This window comes from Accipiter gentilis, chromosome Z (genome assembly GCF_929443795.1).
Source record: "Accipiter gentilis chromosome Z, bAccGen1.1, whole genome shotgun sequence".
In the NCBI taxonomy this organism is placed as follows: domain Eukaryota; kingdom Metazoa; phylum Chordata; class Aves; order Accipitriformes; family Accipitridae; genus Astur; species Astur gentilis.
Genome location: NC_064919.1, coordinates 35,286,816 through 35,305,010, shown reverse-complemented (window position 1 = coordinate 35,305,010; position 18,195 = coordinate 35,286,816). Strand labels below are relative to the sequence as shown.

The following is an 18,195-nucleotide window of genomic DNA, read 5'->3' as shown; positions in this document are numbered from 1 at the left end:
GCATCCCAACTGAGTGCCAGGATGGGTCTTGTATTGGTATCTAGCAATGCCTTGGTGTAAATAGCAAAGACCTTACTGGGAAACTGTGAAAACGTTTTGATCCATTAAGTGACTCACATGTAGATCCTGATGCCTCTGGGAACATTTGTTTTAAAATGGGTTTGCTCTTTCCTTGCAATTTCAGATTGTGCTGCCAGCTGTCTTTGTGTGTATTGCTCTCATGTTCAGCCTGATCGTTCCTCCCTTTGGGAAGTATCCTAGCCTGGAATTACAGCCCTGGATGTATGATGAGCAGTACACTTTTATTAGGTATGTTTCTTGTGGCCTAGACATGGTGCTAAATCCTACAATTCTGTTCCCTGCAAACCTGAGTTACTAAGCTCCTTACCAGATTGTTTAAATTTGTTTTCTGTGCTAAGATCAGAAGCACATTTTCACAGAGTCCTGGTTATTTTCTTTTTGGGCTTTTAAATGCCAGCTCTTAATTACTGGCAAGGCCACTGTGCACAAAGACCGGGGAGGGGGGTGTGCTCCTAGGGCAAGCATTCTTCAAAGAGAAATCTCCACCCATATCCTTTTCCTGAGCTCTTTCACTGTGCTCTGAGCCTTGCTCTGCTGCTGCTTTTGCTGTATTCCTGTTATCCCACTGACCTGATAGTGTTCCTCTGCTGTACCCATAGCAATGATGCTCCAGAAGATGCAGGCACTCAGAGGCTTTTGGACGCCCTTCTCAATAAGCCTGGCTTTGGGACACGCTGTATGCAGGGACACTCCATCCCGTAAGTAGGACTCTGCGTTGGGAAGAGGAAGCCCTGGCTTCTGGTCACCCAGTAGATTTAGCTGGCTCTAGGGAATGATAGTCATGCGTGGCCAGAGCAGGATTCAAGCCAAAAAATTTGCAATTACATTCAGTTTTTTTGCTCAGGACCTTTTAGAAAGTTATCAGCCCTCAGCTGGTGAGAGAGTGAGATGTGAGTGCAAGTCCTTAATGACAGAGGTGGAAAGGAGAAAGTAGTCTCTACCTCAAATTACTCTTTGGTCCTGAACATGGAAAAGGACCTAGTCATGTTGCTGTATGTTGTTGACTGTAGCTATTCCCGTTCCACAATCCTCTGTTTTTAGCTGCACTGGGAAACTAGGTTAGCACCTCCACAAGCACCAGCATTGAAAGAGTGGAGAGCTGGGCAGCATGGTGGTGTTTCCCAGCTCTGCCACTGACTTGCTGCATAGCCTTGGGCAAATCCCTGAAGATCCAGGCTATGGGTGGAGCAGGGTTATAGAGAGTCTGGGATGGTGTGTCTCTAGCCTGGAAGAAATGCAGCTCATGTTCACAGGATGATGGGGAGGGGGGGTAAGGGGCCCTATGTGCTGGCCAGTGGTGCAGAACAGACACGGGAGCTGGGTTACTCCACCCATGGGGCATGGGGAGGAGGCTGCCCACTGGTGCTGCCCTGGGGAAAAGCAGTATTCTGGTGCCCCAAAGGCAGAAATGTCGTGCAAGAAATGACTGTCTGCTATGATCTTAGAATCATAGAATATCTCAAGTTGGAAGAGACCCGTAAGGATTATCAAGTCCAACTCCCAACTCCTTGCAGGACTACTTAAAATTAAACCATAAAACTAAAAAAGAGCATTGTCCAGATACTCCTTGAACTCTGGATGCTGTGCATGCTGGGACTGACTGAAGTAAAGCACTCTCATACTTCAGAGTGAATGAGAAGAGGGAGGTGTCTGGCACTACTTGGTGTTGGCCCACCTCAGTCTTATTTGGCACTGGGATCTGTTAGAAGCGGCAGAGCCTGGTCTGATGCTCTGAACTGTTTGTCTCAGTGAGGTTAGGCTCCTTTGAAAAAACAGCGTGCCTCTTCTGGGGACTGTGGTGTCTGTTACTTAAATGGCTTGTAAGCAAAGGCCATCACAGTTGTTTTAAAAACTGCATTTGCCTTGCCTCTTTCCTGACACAGAGACACTCCTTGCACCATGGGACAGAGGGAATGGACTACTGCTTCAGTCCCAGACTCAGTCCTGAACATCTTCTTGAAAGGCAACTGGAGCATGGAGAATCCTTCCCCGTCTTGCGAGTGCAGCAATGAGAAGATCAAGAAGATGCTGCCAGTATGCCCTGCTGGTGCAGGCGGGCTGCCACCCCCACAGGTAGGAGGGGGCTCAGTGCTACTGTGATGAGGGATGCTCCTGGAGAGTAGAGCAGCTGGCTGTGATTCTTGTGTACAAAACTGCACACAGTTTGTTTGACTCAGCATCTGCATTTTCTGATGGGCATTTATCTGTGTTTTCCCTGGTGACACCAGCGCGAGCAAGACACTGCCGACATTCTCCAGAATCTGACAGGCCGCAATATATCGGACTACCTAGTGAAGACCTACGCGCAGATCATTGGGAAAAGGTAGCTGTTGAACACACCCTTTCCCTTCCCTCCCCACCAAATGCTGCTGGCTGTATGGGGGATGCTGCACAGATTAGGCAAATATGCCTGGGCAACCCAAACTCTTCAGCAGCGGGCCAGACCCACTCAGCTCCTCAGACCATTCTGATCCACAGCTCAAGTGGTTTCTACTTTATTAGCGATGCTGTGGCAGCTCTGAGATGGGTGTCCTGAGGCTTATAGACAGAGTACAGGGAAAGTCTGGGCACCAACCCTAGGGATTGCACCAAAGAGGAGTGGTGGGACATATGCCAGATGTGAGAGAGTATTGCACTCTTTTCCCTGGCCATGTGCCTGCAGCAGTAGTAGGTCTGTCTTTCCTCTTCTTCCATGTGTCATATATCAGCTTCCTTTTCTGTCTCTGCAGCTTAAAGAATAAGATCTGGGTGAATGAGTTCAGGTGAGTTACTGCCTTTTCTCTAGCTTGTATGTGTCCGCTGACACTTGAGCACTGTATTAAGCAGTACAGACCCATCCTGCTTTGCAGTTTGTTTTATATGACTCTTAATTACTAAATGTTGAGGGAGCGTGTTTAAGGATATACTAGGGCAAACCCAGAGCACATCACTGGAAAGCATCCTTGCCTTCTGCGGAGAGCAGTATTGGCTTGAAAAGATTTGCAGGTCCAGCCTACTGATACTCCATCCTGGGAGGTGCTATTCTTCTAAGCAAGGGAAGCATGGAAATGTCCTGCTCTGCCTGCACTGGCAGCAGAGGATAGCCGCATTCCTTAAGCGGAACGGCTTACTGAGCAGTCATGAGATGGATATTTAACCCCAGAAACAAGGAGTAGGAAACATCATGGCTAAGTAGCTGTGTAGGAAGATCAAAGTCATGCCTTCATGTAAGAGTGGAGGCATTTGCCTTGGATATAGTGCAGGAAGAGGAGACATCTGGAGAGGGAGGAGGAGTGGCATTGTGACCTCAGGAGGTCACTGAGTAGTCAGGTCTTAGCATCAACTTTCTGTCTGAATTTTCAGGTATGGCGGCTTTTCCTTGGGAGCCAGCAGTTCCCTCATGCTTCCTCCAAGTCATGAAGTCACTGATGCCATTAAACAGGTGAAGAAAATCTTGGAGCTAGCACAGGTGAGCAGCTGTCTCCCATAAACCCAGGATGCACTAATGTCAGAGTCCTGTTACTTGGGAGATGACTTGGAAGCCATAAAATGAGAAGCGTGTGTATGTTAGCTGTGTCCAGTGGCTTACCCCCATTGCCTGAGCTGAGGTCCCCCAGGCTGGTGTCTGGGAGCAGCAGAAGGCGTGGGGACATGCTCAGCTGAGGCTTACGCAGCCCATGTTGCTGATGTGGTTCTGCTCAACACCAGTTGCAAGCTAGACACTTCTGAGTGTTCTGTCGCAGGACAGGGTGGGCTATCCCAGAGAATTAACAAGTGGTTGCCATCTCCTTCAAAACTTCAGTTGAGCTCTCCAGTGGTGAGTCTGCCTTGGCTCAGAAGAGAATTTGGGCCACTGTTTTCTTCTGAGACTGCCTGTGGGCTGTAGTGTCTCCAAAGGTTCCCTGCAACCCTGGTTAGTAGTTACTGCTGGAAGAAAGAAGGCCTAAGGCTGACCTCTCTTACCGGTGGGACTGCAGAAAGGAAGGCAGGGAGGAAAAGTGCAGTTCCTCAGCTTTCTTACCACCTCTGGCTTGGTGGGTACAGGCTGCAGAATGGAAAGAAAACTCAGAGCTGTGAAAAACATAGTGTGACCCCTGCTAGGCTCCAAGACATGAATAAGGTACTCTCAGAGGGGTAGTAACTGTCTCTTTGCTGTTTGCAGGGGAGTTCTGGAGATCGGTTTCTCAACAGCTTGTCAAGTTTCATGAAAGGCCTGGATACAAAGAACAATGTGAAGGTAAATCAGCCAGTCCTCACTGCTGTGCCTGCTATTTGAAGCTCTGGTAACCTGGAGTTATTTTTAATTAGCAAAGTCCCAGCAGTTTGCCTTGGACTACTGTGCAGACCAGAGCTCTCTGTATTTGCTAATGGAGCAAACGCAGCTTGTATTCTTGTATGGATTTCTCCAAAATCTGTTTCTCCCTTGGGAGTCTAGGTCTAAGGCCCAGAAGGAGTTCAGTGCTGGATCAGTGCTAGCTTCCAGCAGCCTCTTGTGGTTATCGATCAAAGTGTATGTTCTGTCCCTGAGCAAACTAGCTGGAAAGATGTGGAAAGAAAGTACATGCCCTCAATAGAGGAAGGGATGTTCTGCAGGGCTCAGGATGCTGTTGGGTAGCTGATGTTCCTGGTGCCTTTCTGATACTGATGTGGTCTCTTGCAGGTGTGGTTCAATAACAAGGGCTGGCATGCAATTGCCTCCTTCTTGAATGTGATCAACAATGCCATCCTTCGGGCCAACCTGCAGCAAGGCAAAAACCCTAGTGCTTATGGGATCACTGCCTTCAATCACCCACTCAACCTCACCAAGCAACAGCTCTCTGAAGTAGCCCTGTAAGTCCTGATATGAACATGGATGGGTTTGGACTCGTCAGCTGCTGATTACTAGGAACAGGCAACATGGGAGATTTTAGCCTCACTGGCAGATACTCAGTGGCCTGTGGTATTTAGGCTCTAATATGCGGGCCTTATTTTCTGTGGTCTGGGCAGGTGGCAGTGTGCTGTTGAGCACTTGCTGTTGAACAGCACTGCTGTGCAAGCTTTCTATGTCTCTGAGTCCCTAGAAGCTGCAGTTTCTAAGAACCAGTGTAATCTTCAGACCTTCTGCCACTTGGGAAATTCTTTTCAACCGTATCCAGAAAGGTGGCTTGCCATGAATTTGGTCATTCTTTTGTCCCAAGGTGCCACCATTTGACTAGGAACCATTGATAGATCCTGTTCAATTTTGCCCACTGTCTCAACCTGGGGGGCACACAGTAATGCACAGGGCTTACTGCACTGGAGCATTGACTAGTCCACTACCACCACAATCAGAGTCAGGACTCAAAAGCTTTCTGCAGATGCATCCTTCAAATCTTAGAGCAGTGGCAGATGGCAGTCAGATACCTCTGAACTTTAAAACAATGCAAAAAAAAAGACAAACCCCCAACAACCCCAAGAAATGCATGAAGTGGGAAACTGTTGGTGGTAAGGAAAGCAGAAAGCAGTATATTGTACTGAAGTTACTAAGCAATCTCCAGGTTGCGGTGCTGTCTTTGAGAAGCCAACAGGCTCTGTATCTTCCTTTGTTATATGGCTTAGAAAAATTGTGCAGTTAAGACAGCCTGATGTGGTAATCTTTTACCCTGCAAAACAAGGACAGCAGAAGGAGAAATGGTTTCTGCACTGCCCTGCATGAGCTGTCTCATTTCATCTCAAAGGAGCCAGCACCAGCATACAAACACTTCGCTTTCTTTTTTTGTCCAGGATGACCACCTCTGTGGATGTTCTAGTCTCCATCTGTGTGATCTTTGCCATGTCCTTTGTTCCTGCCAGCTTTGTGGTCTTCCTTATCCAGGAACGTGTCAGCAAGGCCAAACACTTGCAGTTCATCAGTGGTGTGAAGCCTGTCATCTACTGGCTGGCCAACTTTGTCTGGGATATGGTAAGGGCTTTGTGACTGTGCTAAACTGTCATCCATTCTGTGTTTGCAGTATGTCTGTTGCACTGAAGTGCAAAGTGCAGTTGCGGCCAGTGGGCACCACATTAATTCAGTGAATAACTACTGTGCCTGTGACTTTTGTGTTTACTGTCTTGGGGCAGTGGTTCACCTAAGTGGGACAAGGAACACTGAACAGAGGATGGGAGGGCAGCCATAAGCTCAATCATCATCATTTGTTATGTCACTCTTAAATACCTGCCCCAAAATGTTTACTTTTGTAGCCCTTTGTTCTGCTCTGTTCAAAGCAGGTTTTTTCAACCTGTGGTGTCCAGAACCTCCAAGAGTCTATTGACTACTTCCAGAGGGACCAAGAAATGTAAATTAATGTGTACTACATTGTAGTTCACACATGTGACACTCCTAGGAGTCTCCCATTGGGAATAGCTTCAGGAACACTGAAGAATGTTGAAAACTGTTGGTTCAGAGCAGAAAGATACCTTTCTTTTTTTTTTGTCATTTGGAAACAAATCTAAAGCTGTATTATTCACCTTTCAGTGCAACTACATCGTTCCAGCCACGCTAGTCATCATTATCTTCATCTGCTTCCAGCAGAAGTCCTATGTATCCTCCTCCAACTTGCCTGTGCTGGCTCTCCTTCTATTTCTCTATGGGTAAGGGCTTTCTCACGAGTAGGGTGACTGGGAAGGCTCCTAGGCTTGGAAGGTGCTTACCTGATGTTGCTGCCTTTCCTCTTGCCAGGTGGTCCATCACTCCTCTCATGTATCCAGCCTCCTTCGTGTTCAAAATCCCCAGCACAGCGTATGTTGTGCTGACCAGTGTGAACCTCTTCATTGGCATCAATGGTAGTGTGGCCACCTTTGTCCTGGAGCTCTTCACCAACAACGTATGTTTCCCCAGAAGCTCCCCACTGTTGTGCTGCTATGATGTAGTTCTGTGTTGGTGCCATGTTGTCTTTAGCAGCCAGTTCTCCAAAAAGGCTAGCCCCTAGCCTGTATCCATTAGCTACTGCAGTGGCTTAAACACAGGTTCTGATGGAAATGGGTTAAAGCCCACTTCAGCAATGTTCACAGAATAGTTAAGGTGGGAAGGGACCTCCTGAGATTGTCTAGTTCAACCTCTGAGCAGGGTCAGCTAGAGCAGGTTGCTCAGGGCCATCAGGTTTTGAACATTTCCAGGTATGGAGACTCCACAGTCTCTCTGGACAACCTGTTCTGCTTCTCAATCACCCTTAGGGGGGAAAAAAAAAAAAATTTCTTATGTTCAAATGGAATTTCCTGTTTGTTCTTTATAAGAGGCAGTTTGTGTCTACTATTTCAAGCCATTTTCAAGCTGTCTGCCGTTTCAAGCACTCAAGCATTAGTTGCTCTCAGTTTTGCCTCCTGTGGTAGATACCTCTCTAACTGTATTGGGAGCTTACACACCTAACTTCAGATTTTCCAAAGCGTGTATGCAACACAAGATGTCTTAGCAGGCCCATTGGACCAGCGTTGTTGTGAGGTGTTCCTTGTGGGAGGAGGTTGAGGAGACCCTCTGGGGGAGTTACCTGTTAATTGTACCACTGCCTGTGGGCATAAGGAGGCAGTCCTTGGTGATGGTCCCTTTTGTTACAAGGCCTGTTTTAGCTCAGTAAAAACATGTACGTGCTTGAACATAAGTGCCTGGCAGAACAGGAACTTCTCCTCAGGCTGCTGTCAGTTCAACCTGTGGGCTAAGCCAACTGGAAGACAACAAAGGAAAAGGATTAGAGCCTCCGGGGGGATAGGGAGGGGCTACCCACAGCCACTGAGGTAACCAGTCTATGCAAGCACAACTTTCCTGTCTCCTCAACCTGTAGCCTTTTTGCATGTTATCATTTGCAGACACTGCCTTTTAGACTGTGAGTGTTTGGAGGAATCTCTCCTTCAGTGCAGTTTGCTTGTATTAATAACATCTTGAGCAATGCAACAACGCTGACCGTCCAGCGGAGCCATGGCACTGGCTCTTGGGAGAGTATTTTTAATGCTTCAATTTTTGTGGGGTTGCAGTGTTCAGGGAGGGAGGGGTCAATCACAACATGTGTCACACTTGGCAGATGGTGGCTGCTTTCTGCTCAGATGGCTCACTGGCACTTGATTTTGTCTTAACAGAAGCTGAACAACATCAATGACATCCTGAAGTCTGTCTTCCTCATCTTCCCCCACTTCTGCCTAGGGCGCGGACTCATTGACATGGTGAAAAACCAGGCCATGGCTGATGCACTAGAGAGGTTTGGTAAGTGAAATTTTGTGTCGTGGGGACAGTGGCCTGAACTGAACAAGGGAAGTTCAAGTCTGCTCCAGTTGAGCACCCTTTGTTCCTCTGACTTTTCAGGAGCTGAAAGTGCGCAGTTTTGAGCATGGATCTGATCAAAGCTGGCAGATCTCCACAGCTGTCCTCTTTAGATTGTTACAAGGACTGAAGAGGGCCTGGTAGATGGATCCCCAGAGTTTTGAGTTATTAGGGGCATTAAACAAAGATGTATAAAGCCAGCTGTATGGAGAGGATCATTAGGCCAAGTGTAAGGAATGGATGAGCTTCTGGAAAGCTGGGTATTTTTTTTCTGGGATGCAGATGCCAAGCCTGAGTCACAGTCTTTTTGTGCTTCACTAACCTTTCGGGAAGGTGGATCAGCTCTTCTTTGGCAGACTAAATTCTCTGGGCCCAAATCCCAACTTTGCTACAGTAAGAAATGTGCATGCAGCCACAACTGGCCCCTTGTGTGGTCCTGTCCCTTTCCTCCTCCCGCTGGTGGCTCTCCAGTTGCCCTGGTGCCCAACTTGGTGAGCTCAACAGGAAGAAATGCTAGCCTGCTCTGGAAAGGTGACTGTGCTCTTCATCTTGTTTTGGCAGGAGAAAATCGTTTTGTGTCTCCTCTGTCGTGGGAGCTGGTGGGAAGGAACCTCTTTGCCATGGCAGTAGAGGGTGTTGTCTTCTTCCTTATCACAGTGCTCATCCAGTACAGGTTCTTCATCAAACCCAGGTAGGTTGTCTGCTCCACTTCACCCCTGCAGGCAGGTGAAGTTTTCATTGTTATCCCCCATGAAGTGTGGAGAATATTAACTATGGAGGCCCTGTCATCTTCCGCTAAGGCTTTATCATTTTGCTCTCTCCAGGCCTGTCTATGCCAAGCTGCCTCCTGTGAATGATGAAGATGAAGATGTAACAAGAGAGAGACAGAGGATAATTAGTGGAGGAGGACAGAGTGACATCTTGGAAATCAAGGAGCTAACCAAGGTGACAGAAAAGTTATGCATTCTTAAGACTTCCTGGCACAAAACCATGCAGTTCACCAGAAGCCTCATTCAGAGGAATTTAGTGAGGTCAAAACCAGAGCTTGGTTGGAGTTGTGAATATTTATGGTTCTAATTATAGTTCTGTTTGACACTGTCCTTCTCATTCTTTTCCTTCTGGTTTCAGATTTACAGAATGAAGCGAAAGCCAGCAGTTGATAGGATCTGTGTTGGAATCCCCCCTGGAGAGGTAAGCTTATCTGTCAAATTCATTGCTTTGCTGTTATTACAGTATATAAGAGCAACAGACAACAAAGGGTAGGGTAAGATCAGAAACAGATGATGTTCAAATTACATCAAAGGAAATTGCCTGGAAGTTGAAGCAGTTTCTGATTCTCTGTCTTTGAAGAAGATACTGAGGTCTCAGTGTCTGAGACCAGAGGCCAAACTCTGGTACCCCCCGAGGTTTGGCACAGATATGCTGTGGTAGCACTGCACCAAGGTGACACCAGAGTTTGTTCATTTTCCCAGCCTAAAGCTTTACACTTAAAATGAAGGTCCAGAATTTTTTCCTGAAAATGCAGCGAAGACTCCCTCCAGCTGTCCTGAGGGTCAAGTTTGTTCCTTCCCATCTTGTCAGTGCTGAAAATAATGCAGCTGAATCGTGTTCTCAAACACTGTGCTCATCTGCTCTTTTGTATCCCCAGTGCTTTGGACTCCTGGGAGTAAATGGTGCTGGCAAGTCATCCACTTTTAAGATGCTAACTGGTGATACAGATGTGACAGGAGGAGAAGCTTTCCTCAAAGGAAACAGGTGAAAGACCATGCATCTTTCCTCTGCTTTATGTCAAAGCAGGTCCTTCGCTGCTTTCTCCTCCAGCTTTCACAGCCTTTGTTCCACTTCCAGCAAATCTAAACTCTGCCCCACTTTTCCCTTTTTCAACTCCTGGCATCTCTTTCAGCCCTTTGCCAAGTCTGGTAAAGTGCTTCAGTGGCTTAGGAAAATTGATGTTGTCTGGTAGTCACTCTGAATACCTGCCTTCTCACGTTTAAATGTCATATTTAAAAAAAGAAGGGGTATATGGGGAGAGAGAAAAAATAATTTAGCCAAAATGGACTTCTAGGATCCTGTATTTTTGTTAGTTCAGTGATTTGAAAACCACTGTTTCACTTTCCTCCTTTTAGCACCTAAAATAGCAGTATGTACTTGTGAAATTCTAACAAAGGTTTTTTTCTTTTACAGCATCTTGTCCAACATCCAAGAAGTCCATCAGAACATGGGCTACTGCCCACAGTTCGATGCTGTTAATGAACTGCTGACAGGGCGAGAGCACTTGGAGTTCTTTGCACTCCTGAGAGGTGTTCCAGAGAAAGAAGTCTGCAAGGTAAATGGAACACCATAGGACCCACCCCAGTGACCAACTGTTCCTGCTTGCATGCACCTTCCCTGCAACACATGCAATGCCATGATGTGAAGCTGCTGAAGATACGTTATGGTGAAATCTGTCCCACTTTCTTTCCAGGGCAAACCAAAGTTGCTGTGGTCTTTCAGTGCTGCCTAGAAAAGTGTACTAAATGGAAGGGCAGATACTTTGGGTCCTGCATTCTCATACTGAATGCACTTGTCCACTGAATGATTTCTTCCCTTTAACAGTTTAAGGGCTGTGGAGCTGCAGGTCATGCAGAACCTCACCTGCTGTCAAGAATTAATTCTTCACAGTCCCAGGGAGCAAGAACTCTACAGCTTAATAGAAGCCTCATGCTGGCTGTCAACATCTTTCCAGTTGATCATGCTGCATCATTAAAGAGCTGCTGTTTCAGCTTTCAGACATAGGGTTACACTAACACTCTTTAGGCAATTAATGACAGGTGCTGATACCATACAGCACCCTTCTCAGTGCTGTTACCTTGAGTTAACAGCAGTTTTCACCATATGTGTCCTGTGTGCTGCAGAACAGGAACTGCTGTAGGTAGCAAGATGACAGCTGTACCCAGTGCTTTGGATAGGGCCACATCTGGTGTCTGGGTAGCTTGAGTCCCTCTTTGAGAGTAGTGATGATGAGTGAAAACTACAAGCTCCTTCAAAGGTTGCTGGTGAGTTCCTTTGTGTGATGTTCCCACCAGTCCCATTGTTGCCCCAGCTGGCAACTAAGCACCACACAGCTGCTCACTCTCTCCCCCCACAGTAGGATGGGGAAGAGAATCGGAAAAAAAACCCCAAACTCATGGGTTAAGATAAAGCCAGTTTAACAGGTAAAGCAGAACAAGGAATTCACTCACTATTGCCCATTGGCAGGCAGGTGTTCAGCCATCTCCAGGAAAGCAGGGCTCCATCACGCATAACAGTTACTTGGCAAGACAAACGACGTAACTCTGAACTTCCCCCCCATCCTTCTTCTTCCCCCACCTTTATATGCTGAGCATGATGTCATATGGTATGCAATATCCCTTTGGTCAGTTGGGGTCAGCTGTCCCAGCTGTGTCCCCTCCCAACTTCTTGTGTACCCCTAGCCTCCTTGCTGGCGGGGTGGTGTGAGAAACAAATAAGGCCTTGACTCTGTGTAAGCACTGCTAAGCAATCATGAAAAACATCCCTGTATTATCAACACTGTTCTCAGCACAAGTGCAAAACATAGGCCCATACTAGCTACTGTGAAGAAAATTAACTCTGTCTCAGCCAAAACCAGCACACCCATATAAAAAGGGACCCAATTCTGAGTATGATACAAGTAGTAGCTCCTTCTCTTCCCGCTAATACTTTATAGTCCCCAGGGCAACAATGCCTGCTTATTGGCACCAGTTATTACTGATATATACTCCTGAGTAACAAACCAGATCCTCCCCATCTGTCTGAAGGGCTAAGGTGCACCACAGTGGGATTGCTGGGACCGTGTCCCTGCTGCAAGCCTACAGCAAGTGGAAAGCTAGCTAAAGCTGGTGCTGCTAAGAGCACTGCCCTGGTGGTTAACATGGTTCAGCTGATGTTGAACTCGTGCTCAGTGGCCAATAAGCTGCAGCCAATTGATTTTCTGGCCTCCCAGGGGCAGGATTGCATATATCCTGATCTAGAGGCAAACAGGGTGTTTCAAAACCCATATCCATGCCACATTAGATCCTCATATGAGTGGCTCTTCTGAAAATTGTTTTTAAAGCCAGAGCTCATAAGGAAAATCTCACTGTGTAGATGTTGCTGTGCTTGATTCAAGTTGGTGTTGTGCTGTCTCTTGTAGGTTGGCGAGTGGGCAATTCGGAAACTAGGCCTTGTGAAATATGGAGAAAAATACGCTGGGAATTACAGTGGAGGGAACAGGCGCAAGCTCTCCACAGCCATTGCCCTCATTGGAGGGCCACCTGTGGTGTTCCTGGTGAGTCTGCAACTTTTGCTCATTAACATTTTCCTTGGGAAAACAGAAAAAGCAGGTTCAAATGAAGACTAGATACTTCACAGCCAACTAATGTTCAAATATATCATTATTCACTTAAACGTGGGCAAACAGCACATGGAAATAAAGATTCCCTATTTAAATGTAGGGGCAAGCTATAATGTGCCTCCAGGCTTCTATATCTGAAAAATCGGTGGGGAAGTAAGGGTCTTAAACATGATGCCAAACTGCTGGCTATGTAGCATCTTCACCACCTTAGTGGTTGCTAAGTGGCTGCTGCAAAGATTTCTATATCTACAAAAAAATAATAGCCTTCCTGCTGGACACAAGTGAATCTTACTGTGCAGGAGAACCAGTCCTGTGATTTTAATAATTCAATGAAAATTGGAAATAAATATTTTAGATTCTTTAGATTAAAATCAAGGACAAACCTTAGGATTACTAAAGTTCATAGTGTGGGAGAAAGTAGTCTAGTGGTCTATTTAAACAAGCTAATTGACTTTAACTTGCTTTAGAACTGGATATTTCAACAAGTTAGAATTGCAGAATAAGCAGTAGTTCTCAGTTCTGAAAAACTTGTTTGCTAATTTAAAATTTGGAGCATAAATTATTTTCTCATTTTGGAAAATGAGTGAAACTTGCTTATTTTCAGTGTTTCCAGTATGCATAATCAGAATGTACACATCATTTCAGAGATTAAGTGTTTGTTGGTAGAATACATCATAACGTGATTTTTGTATATATTTTGCAGGATGAACCAACAACAGGGATGGATCCCAAAGCACGTCGTTTTTTGTGGAACTGTGCTCTGAGTGTAATCAAAGAGGGGAGATCAGTGGTGCTCACATCTCACAGGCAAGTAGCAGCCCAATTCTATCATACCCTGGCTTTTGTGTCTACCAGGGCTGGAAGCTAAACTCTGCTTGGCTGCTCTGTCCTTCATTGCCACTTGCAGTGCTAACGAAGTTACTTCTGCCTACAGCATGGAAGAATGTGAAGCCCTGTGCACTCGAATGGCGATAATGGTCAATGGGCGGTTCAGGTGTTTGGGCAGCGTCCAGCATCTAAAGAACAGGTAGCTATATATTCTTTTCATGTACACCACAGAGTTGCCTGCATTTTTAGGGAGATAGTCAGATTTAATTCCTTATGCAGCATTCCCATTGCTATTCTGGCTATGGGAGATGCTGCTGGATTTTAAGCTGGAATTCTGTTTCAAAGGCACTTAACTCCTGTGCTGGCCCTCTTGTTTACAGGTTTGGAGATGGTTACACCATAGTGGTGAGAATTGCAGGGGCAAACCCAGACCTGAAGCCTGTTGAGGATTTCTTTGGGCATGCCTTCCCTGGAAGTGTCCTGAAGGAAAAGCATCGGAATATGCTGCAGTACCAGCTTCCCTCTTCACCATCCTCACTGGCCAGAATATTCAGTATTCTCTCCCAGAACAAAAAGAGGCTCCACATAGAAGACTACTCCGTTTCTCAGACCACACTTGACCAAGTAAGTTTTCAGTAGCCTGTCTGCCAAAAGCTTCTTCGTGCAGAGGTAGGAATAAATTCACCAGTTTACTGGACCTAAGGACATTTTAGCAGAGTGCTGAATCCCAGGACTAGTTCAGGAAGCCCAGTGTATAAAATGCTCTGAATTAATGAAAATCCAGGGTGATGTGTGATATGGTCTTTTTTCTTGTAGGTATTTGTAAATTTTGCTAAGGACCAAAGCGATGATGACCACACTAAGGATCTGTCACTGCACAAAAACCAGACTGTGGTAGACATTGCAATCCTTAATTCTTTCCTGCAAGATGAGAAGGTAAAAGAAAGTTGTGTGTGAGCCAATTTCAGCAAAGAAATGATGAGCAGAATGCAAAATTCCTTTTCCTGGTATAGGATACTCCCAAAGAAGAAGCTAGAGGAAGAGAAACTGGACACTCTACTGATAACCATTCAATGCAATGCAATTCAATGCAATGAAAGCAAAATTCCTTTACAGGGGCAGTGCCTCATAGAGTCGTCTTGTACTGTTGTCAAGTGAAAGACTTGAACTTAGCTCATTACAGTATAACTCTGAAGCTGTGGTAAAGCACCCACTAGATGCTGTGGGCTTTCAACCATACTGTATCTTGTCCTGTACAGTATATTTTCACTAGGGTTGCAAAAACAGTTCACTGAGGAATCATGGCCAGTGGTTATTTATAGTTATTTTAGACATGCATGTTTTAGTCTTTAAAACATTCATGTCAGGAGTGGGAAGTTCCTGGTGCTACATCCATTGCTGGCAATGAATGCACCAACACAGTCAGTGGCAAAAGTCACCACCAATGTTGCAGCTTTAGGTTGTGAAAACTTCCTGGAGTAGCTGCTTTTCCTAGACTGGTGTAGGTCAGTTGGTGACAAATCTTGGGCCACAAACCAGTACTGTGCAGATGGGACGGCAAGAGACAGGCCATCATATCCATACATCTCCATCAGTAAATGGTGATATGCAGAACTGTGAACCCTGCATATGCACAGGGTTGTCCCACCAGCATCACAACCAATAACATACTCTGACTAGGTTTTTGTGTAGTTAAGTACTCTCCTGCTCCTTTGAGGTACTGCAGCAACTGCATGAACACCTAGTAGGAGAAGTGGGTGAGAAGCAGACCTAGGGTTTGAACCACAGCAGCAAACTCAGTAGTTGTACAAGCTGCTAATGCCACGAGCAAATGCTAAATCGTGAGATTTGTCACTCAGATACGTAATATGTGCTCTTTAACCCCTGCTTTGCACCAGAAAGGTACCCATCATCTGAAGTTACTGCTTAGCACAAGCATGTTGCCATTTCTGGCTTTGCCAGATAAAACTAGAAATGAGATGTAGATTATTTTTTTTAACAGTATTATTTATGACTTTGAATAGGTAGGTAGCATAATTAGGGATTGAAAGTGCTTTCAGTTGATCTTTGTAGCCACAGTATTTCTTTACATTATGCCTGCAATGTTATGCTCTCGTTCTATCCATTTGGCGATAGCTACATTCATGATCTGACCAAGTTCCAGACTGTAGCAATCAGCTGCGATCTGCAATTACTGCAAGCTGTTCACTTAAAATGTTCCTGTTTGGCAACTGGTATAATGTTAGATTAATGTGTAAGTTTCTGCTTCTGTTGTGCAGTGTAGTTTCAGTCATTAGGTGATCCCTAACTGGAGAGTACACCCTTTATTATACATGTGACAAACTGCTTCAGTAAAAATCCCCTTGAAGGACAAGATAGTTCAAAATTTTTAAAGTTTTACAAAGCCAGAATAATATTAGAGGGGATATTATATAGCAAGAACAACCAATTCTTGTTCACATTGTACAACAGTTGTGGGAGAGTATGTTTTCATTAATACACTTATGGGCCCCTCTGTCTTGCTTTTACATTCACAAATAGGTTCAGTAATGTGGTTTGAACCTAAGTGCAGTTCCTGGGCTATTACTCTATGTCATGCCTCTGCCTTAAATACTTGTACAGGTTCTGCACTAGTTCTTGATGCTACTCCACCATGGATTAATCACGCACCATTTTCTTCTGTGAATGCCCATAGCAGCCCAACAAACAGTGAAGAGGCTGGCATGAACTTGAAGAAGGTTGATTGCATATTTCCAGGTATACTTGGTAACACTGACCTATTCAGCATTTTTAAAAAACAGTTAAATATTTAGCACAAGATCCCAGTCCCTGCTGTTTCCTGCCTTGGGATAAAGTAAGAGCTTACTACATGCTCTGCTGAAGTGCCTTTTTCATACTTTTTTTTTTTTAATCTGTATAATACATTGCTAAGGGGATTGAGCAAGGAGTGTAATGGGGATTGGTATACCTCACTTAAAACATGCTTTGTTATTATCTTTATGGCCATCGTCACCCTATGGGGATGAGTTACAGGGTGATGAACACACCAGACTTCCAGGTGCAGAAAATTAACTGAACAGCTGAGCTACAGCCATGACTTCTCTGTAACAGGCTGCAGATATGTTATGGTATCATTGAAACAAGTAGTATTGAAGGCTTACCACTGCTAAAAATCACTATTACAAATCAGCATAAGTCACCAAAGTGAAGGGCCTAAGTTTTGCACTGCACCGAACTAGTGCATGTAGAACTAGAACAAGTTCTAGGAGGATTCAGATTTGGTCCTGAAAGGGCTGTGGTTTGCTTTTTCTAACTGCTCATGTAAATGATTTATTCGGCAGCAAACAACAGTTACATCATAATTCTGTTTCCTTAGCCCAGGAAAATGAGATTCTTGATTCCTATTGCCCTGTGACTGTCACGCTTATACGGAGTCTATCTGTGACAAAATGTTACAGTAACCATGGATATTAACCGAACTATTTCACAGCTCTGATCTGTCTTGTTTGTACTGGACAGACAGCATAATGTAACTCTCACATGAAGGTTTGTCATGGAGTAAGTTCAGACAGCCACTAATTTACTCTTAAGTGTGTGTTGGGGAAAAATCACTCTAGAGTCACATACAGTATATGAACCACTCTTGATAATGAAACTGCACTGAGGTGTTAACTTATTTTAAACTTTATTACTATTGACATGTTGCATCCCTCTTTGTAGTACATTTGTATTTCAGTAAGGAGTTGTTGTATTTTTCCCCATGGTTAAACCACCACTTTGTGCTTATCCTTCCCTCCTGAATTGTAGTTGGTCCTTCATTCCAAGCACTTTATGCTATCTGTAATGGGATCTATTTTTGCACTGGAATATCTGTTAACTTTGCAAAATCTAGAGAGATTTCACAACTGAAATTTCTAAGTTAAATCCTTAAATGGACATTTTCATTAAAAGCAAAAAAAAAGTATATATATTTGTATTTGCTAATAACTGTTATGTGAAGTATTAAAAGGCACTCTAATTGCCTTGTATTAAGTAAAAAATAAAGCTGTTATGGCACCATTGGTCTTCAAAGTGTCATTTTTGCATATGTTCTTTTGAGGAGTGCTGTTAGAAGCTCTTTTTTGCCCAGTTTTGTTTTGTTGCGAACTTTGATGCATAATGTACAAGCAGGTTCCAGTATCTACAAAGTAGCATGGGGCACATACTATTTTCAGGCAAGTGAGGTGATGTAAGATTTGAAAGGCAAATGCTACTTTTATTTACTACCTTTAGAACCTTAAAAGGTCTCCAGCAAGTCCCCCCCCACAAAAATGGTCAATGTAACTGTCAAATCCAGCTGCAGAACATAACAAACCTATCTGGATGTTTAAATTTCAAGTCAGGGAGCTATCTCTGAATATTTCCATTACAGAGACATGGCAAGTTGCAACTATTGATAATTTTTCCTCCTCTTTGTACCTGTTTTCACTAACGAAGCAAAACGTTGAGTATAAAGACTCCGAACTACCCTAAACTTAGCTAATCCTTTGCTAATATCAAATTAAAGGAAGATCACTCAAGTTAATACTAGGTTGATTTTGACCAGCAGTTTACAAATGAAAGCAGAATAATGGTCTGATTGCTCAAAGGAAAACTGATGGTAAAACTTTGCCTGCTACTGCCTGTAGTCCTACTATCAACCAATTAAGTT

General features: G+C 44.7%; 1 protein-coding gene across 3 annotated transcripts in view; it reads left to right on the top strand.

The window, feature by feature from the left end:
- The window catches only part of ABCA1 (ATP binding cassette subfamily A member 1), a 96,446-nt gene extending 78,882 nt beyond the window's left edge, over positions 1-17,564 (top strand). For 2 of the 3 annotated variants that reach the window (XM_049795260.1, XM_049795259.1), the window contains 22 exons: positions 185-309; positions 681-779; positions 1,965-2,154; positions 2,310-2,404; positions 2,811-2,843; positions 3,424-3,529; positions 4,223-4,297; positions 4,721-4,890; positions 5,803-5,980; positions 6,533-6,648; positions 6,737-6,881; positions 8,125-8,248; positions 8,867-8,996; positions 9,130-9,250; positions 9,434-9,496; positions 9,954-10,060; positions 10,490-10,631; positions 12,477-12,611; positions 13,381-13,484; positions 13,612-13,704; positions 13,886-14,129; positions 14,322-17,564. In XM_049795260.1, coding sequence (XP_049651217.1) covers positions 185-309; positions 681-779; positions 1,965-2,154; positions 2,310-2,404; positions 2,811-2,843; positions 3,424-3,529; positions 4,223-4,297; positions 4,721-4,890; positions 5,803-5,980; positions 6,533-6,648; positions 6,737-6,881; positions 8,125-8,248; positions 8,867-8,996; positions 9,130-9,250; positions 9,434-9,496; positions 9,954-10,060; positions 10,490-10,631; positions 12,477-12,611; positions 13,381-13,484; positions 13,612-13,704; positions 13,886-14,129; positions 14,322-14,462 — 2,736 coding nt within the window. In that variant the 3' untranslated portion in view covers positions 14,463-17,564. The remainder of the gene's footprint in view (positions 1-184; positions 310-680; positions 780-1,964; positions 2,155-2,309; positions 2,405-2,810; positions 2,844-3,423; positions 3,530-4,222; positions 4,298-4,720; positions 4,891-5,802; positions 5,981-6,532; positions 6,649-6,736; positions 6,882-8,124; positions 8,249-8,866; positions 8,997-9,129; positions 9,251-9,433; positions 9,497-9,953; positions 10,061-10,489; positions 10,632-12,476; positions 12,612-13,380; positions 13,485-13,611; positions 13,705-13,885; positions 14,130-14,321) is intronic. The other variant, XM_049795261.1, reaches the window with a different exon arrangement.
- The last annotated feature ends 631 nt before the right edge of the window (positions 17,565-18,195 follow it).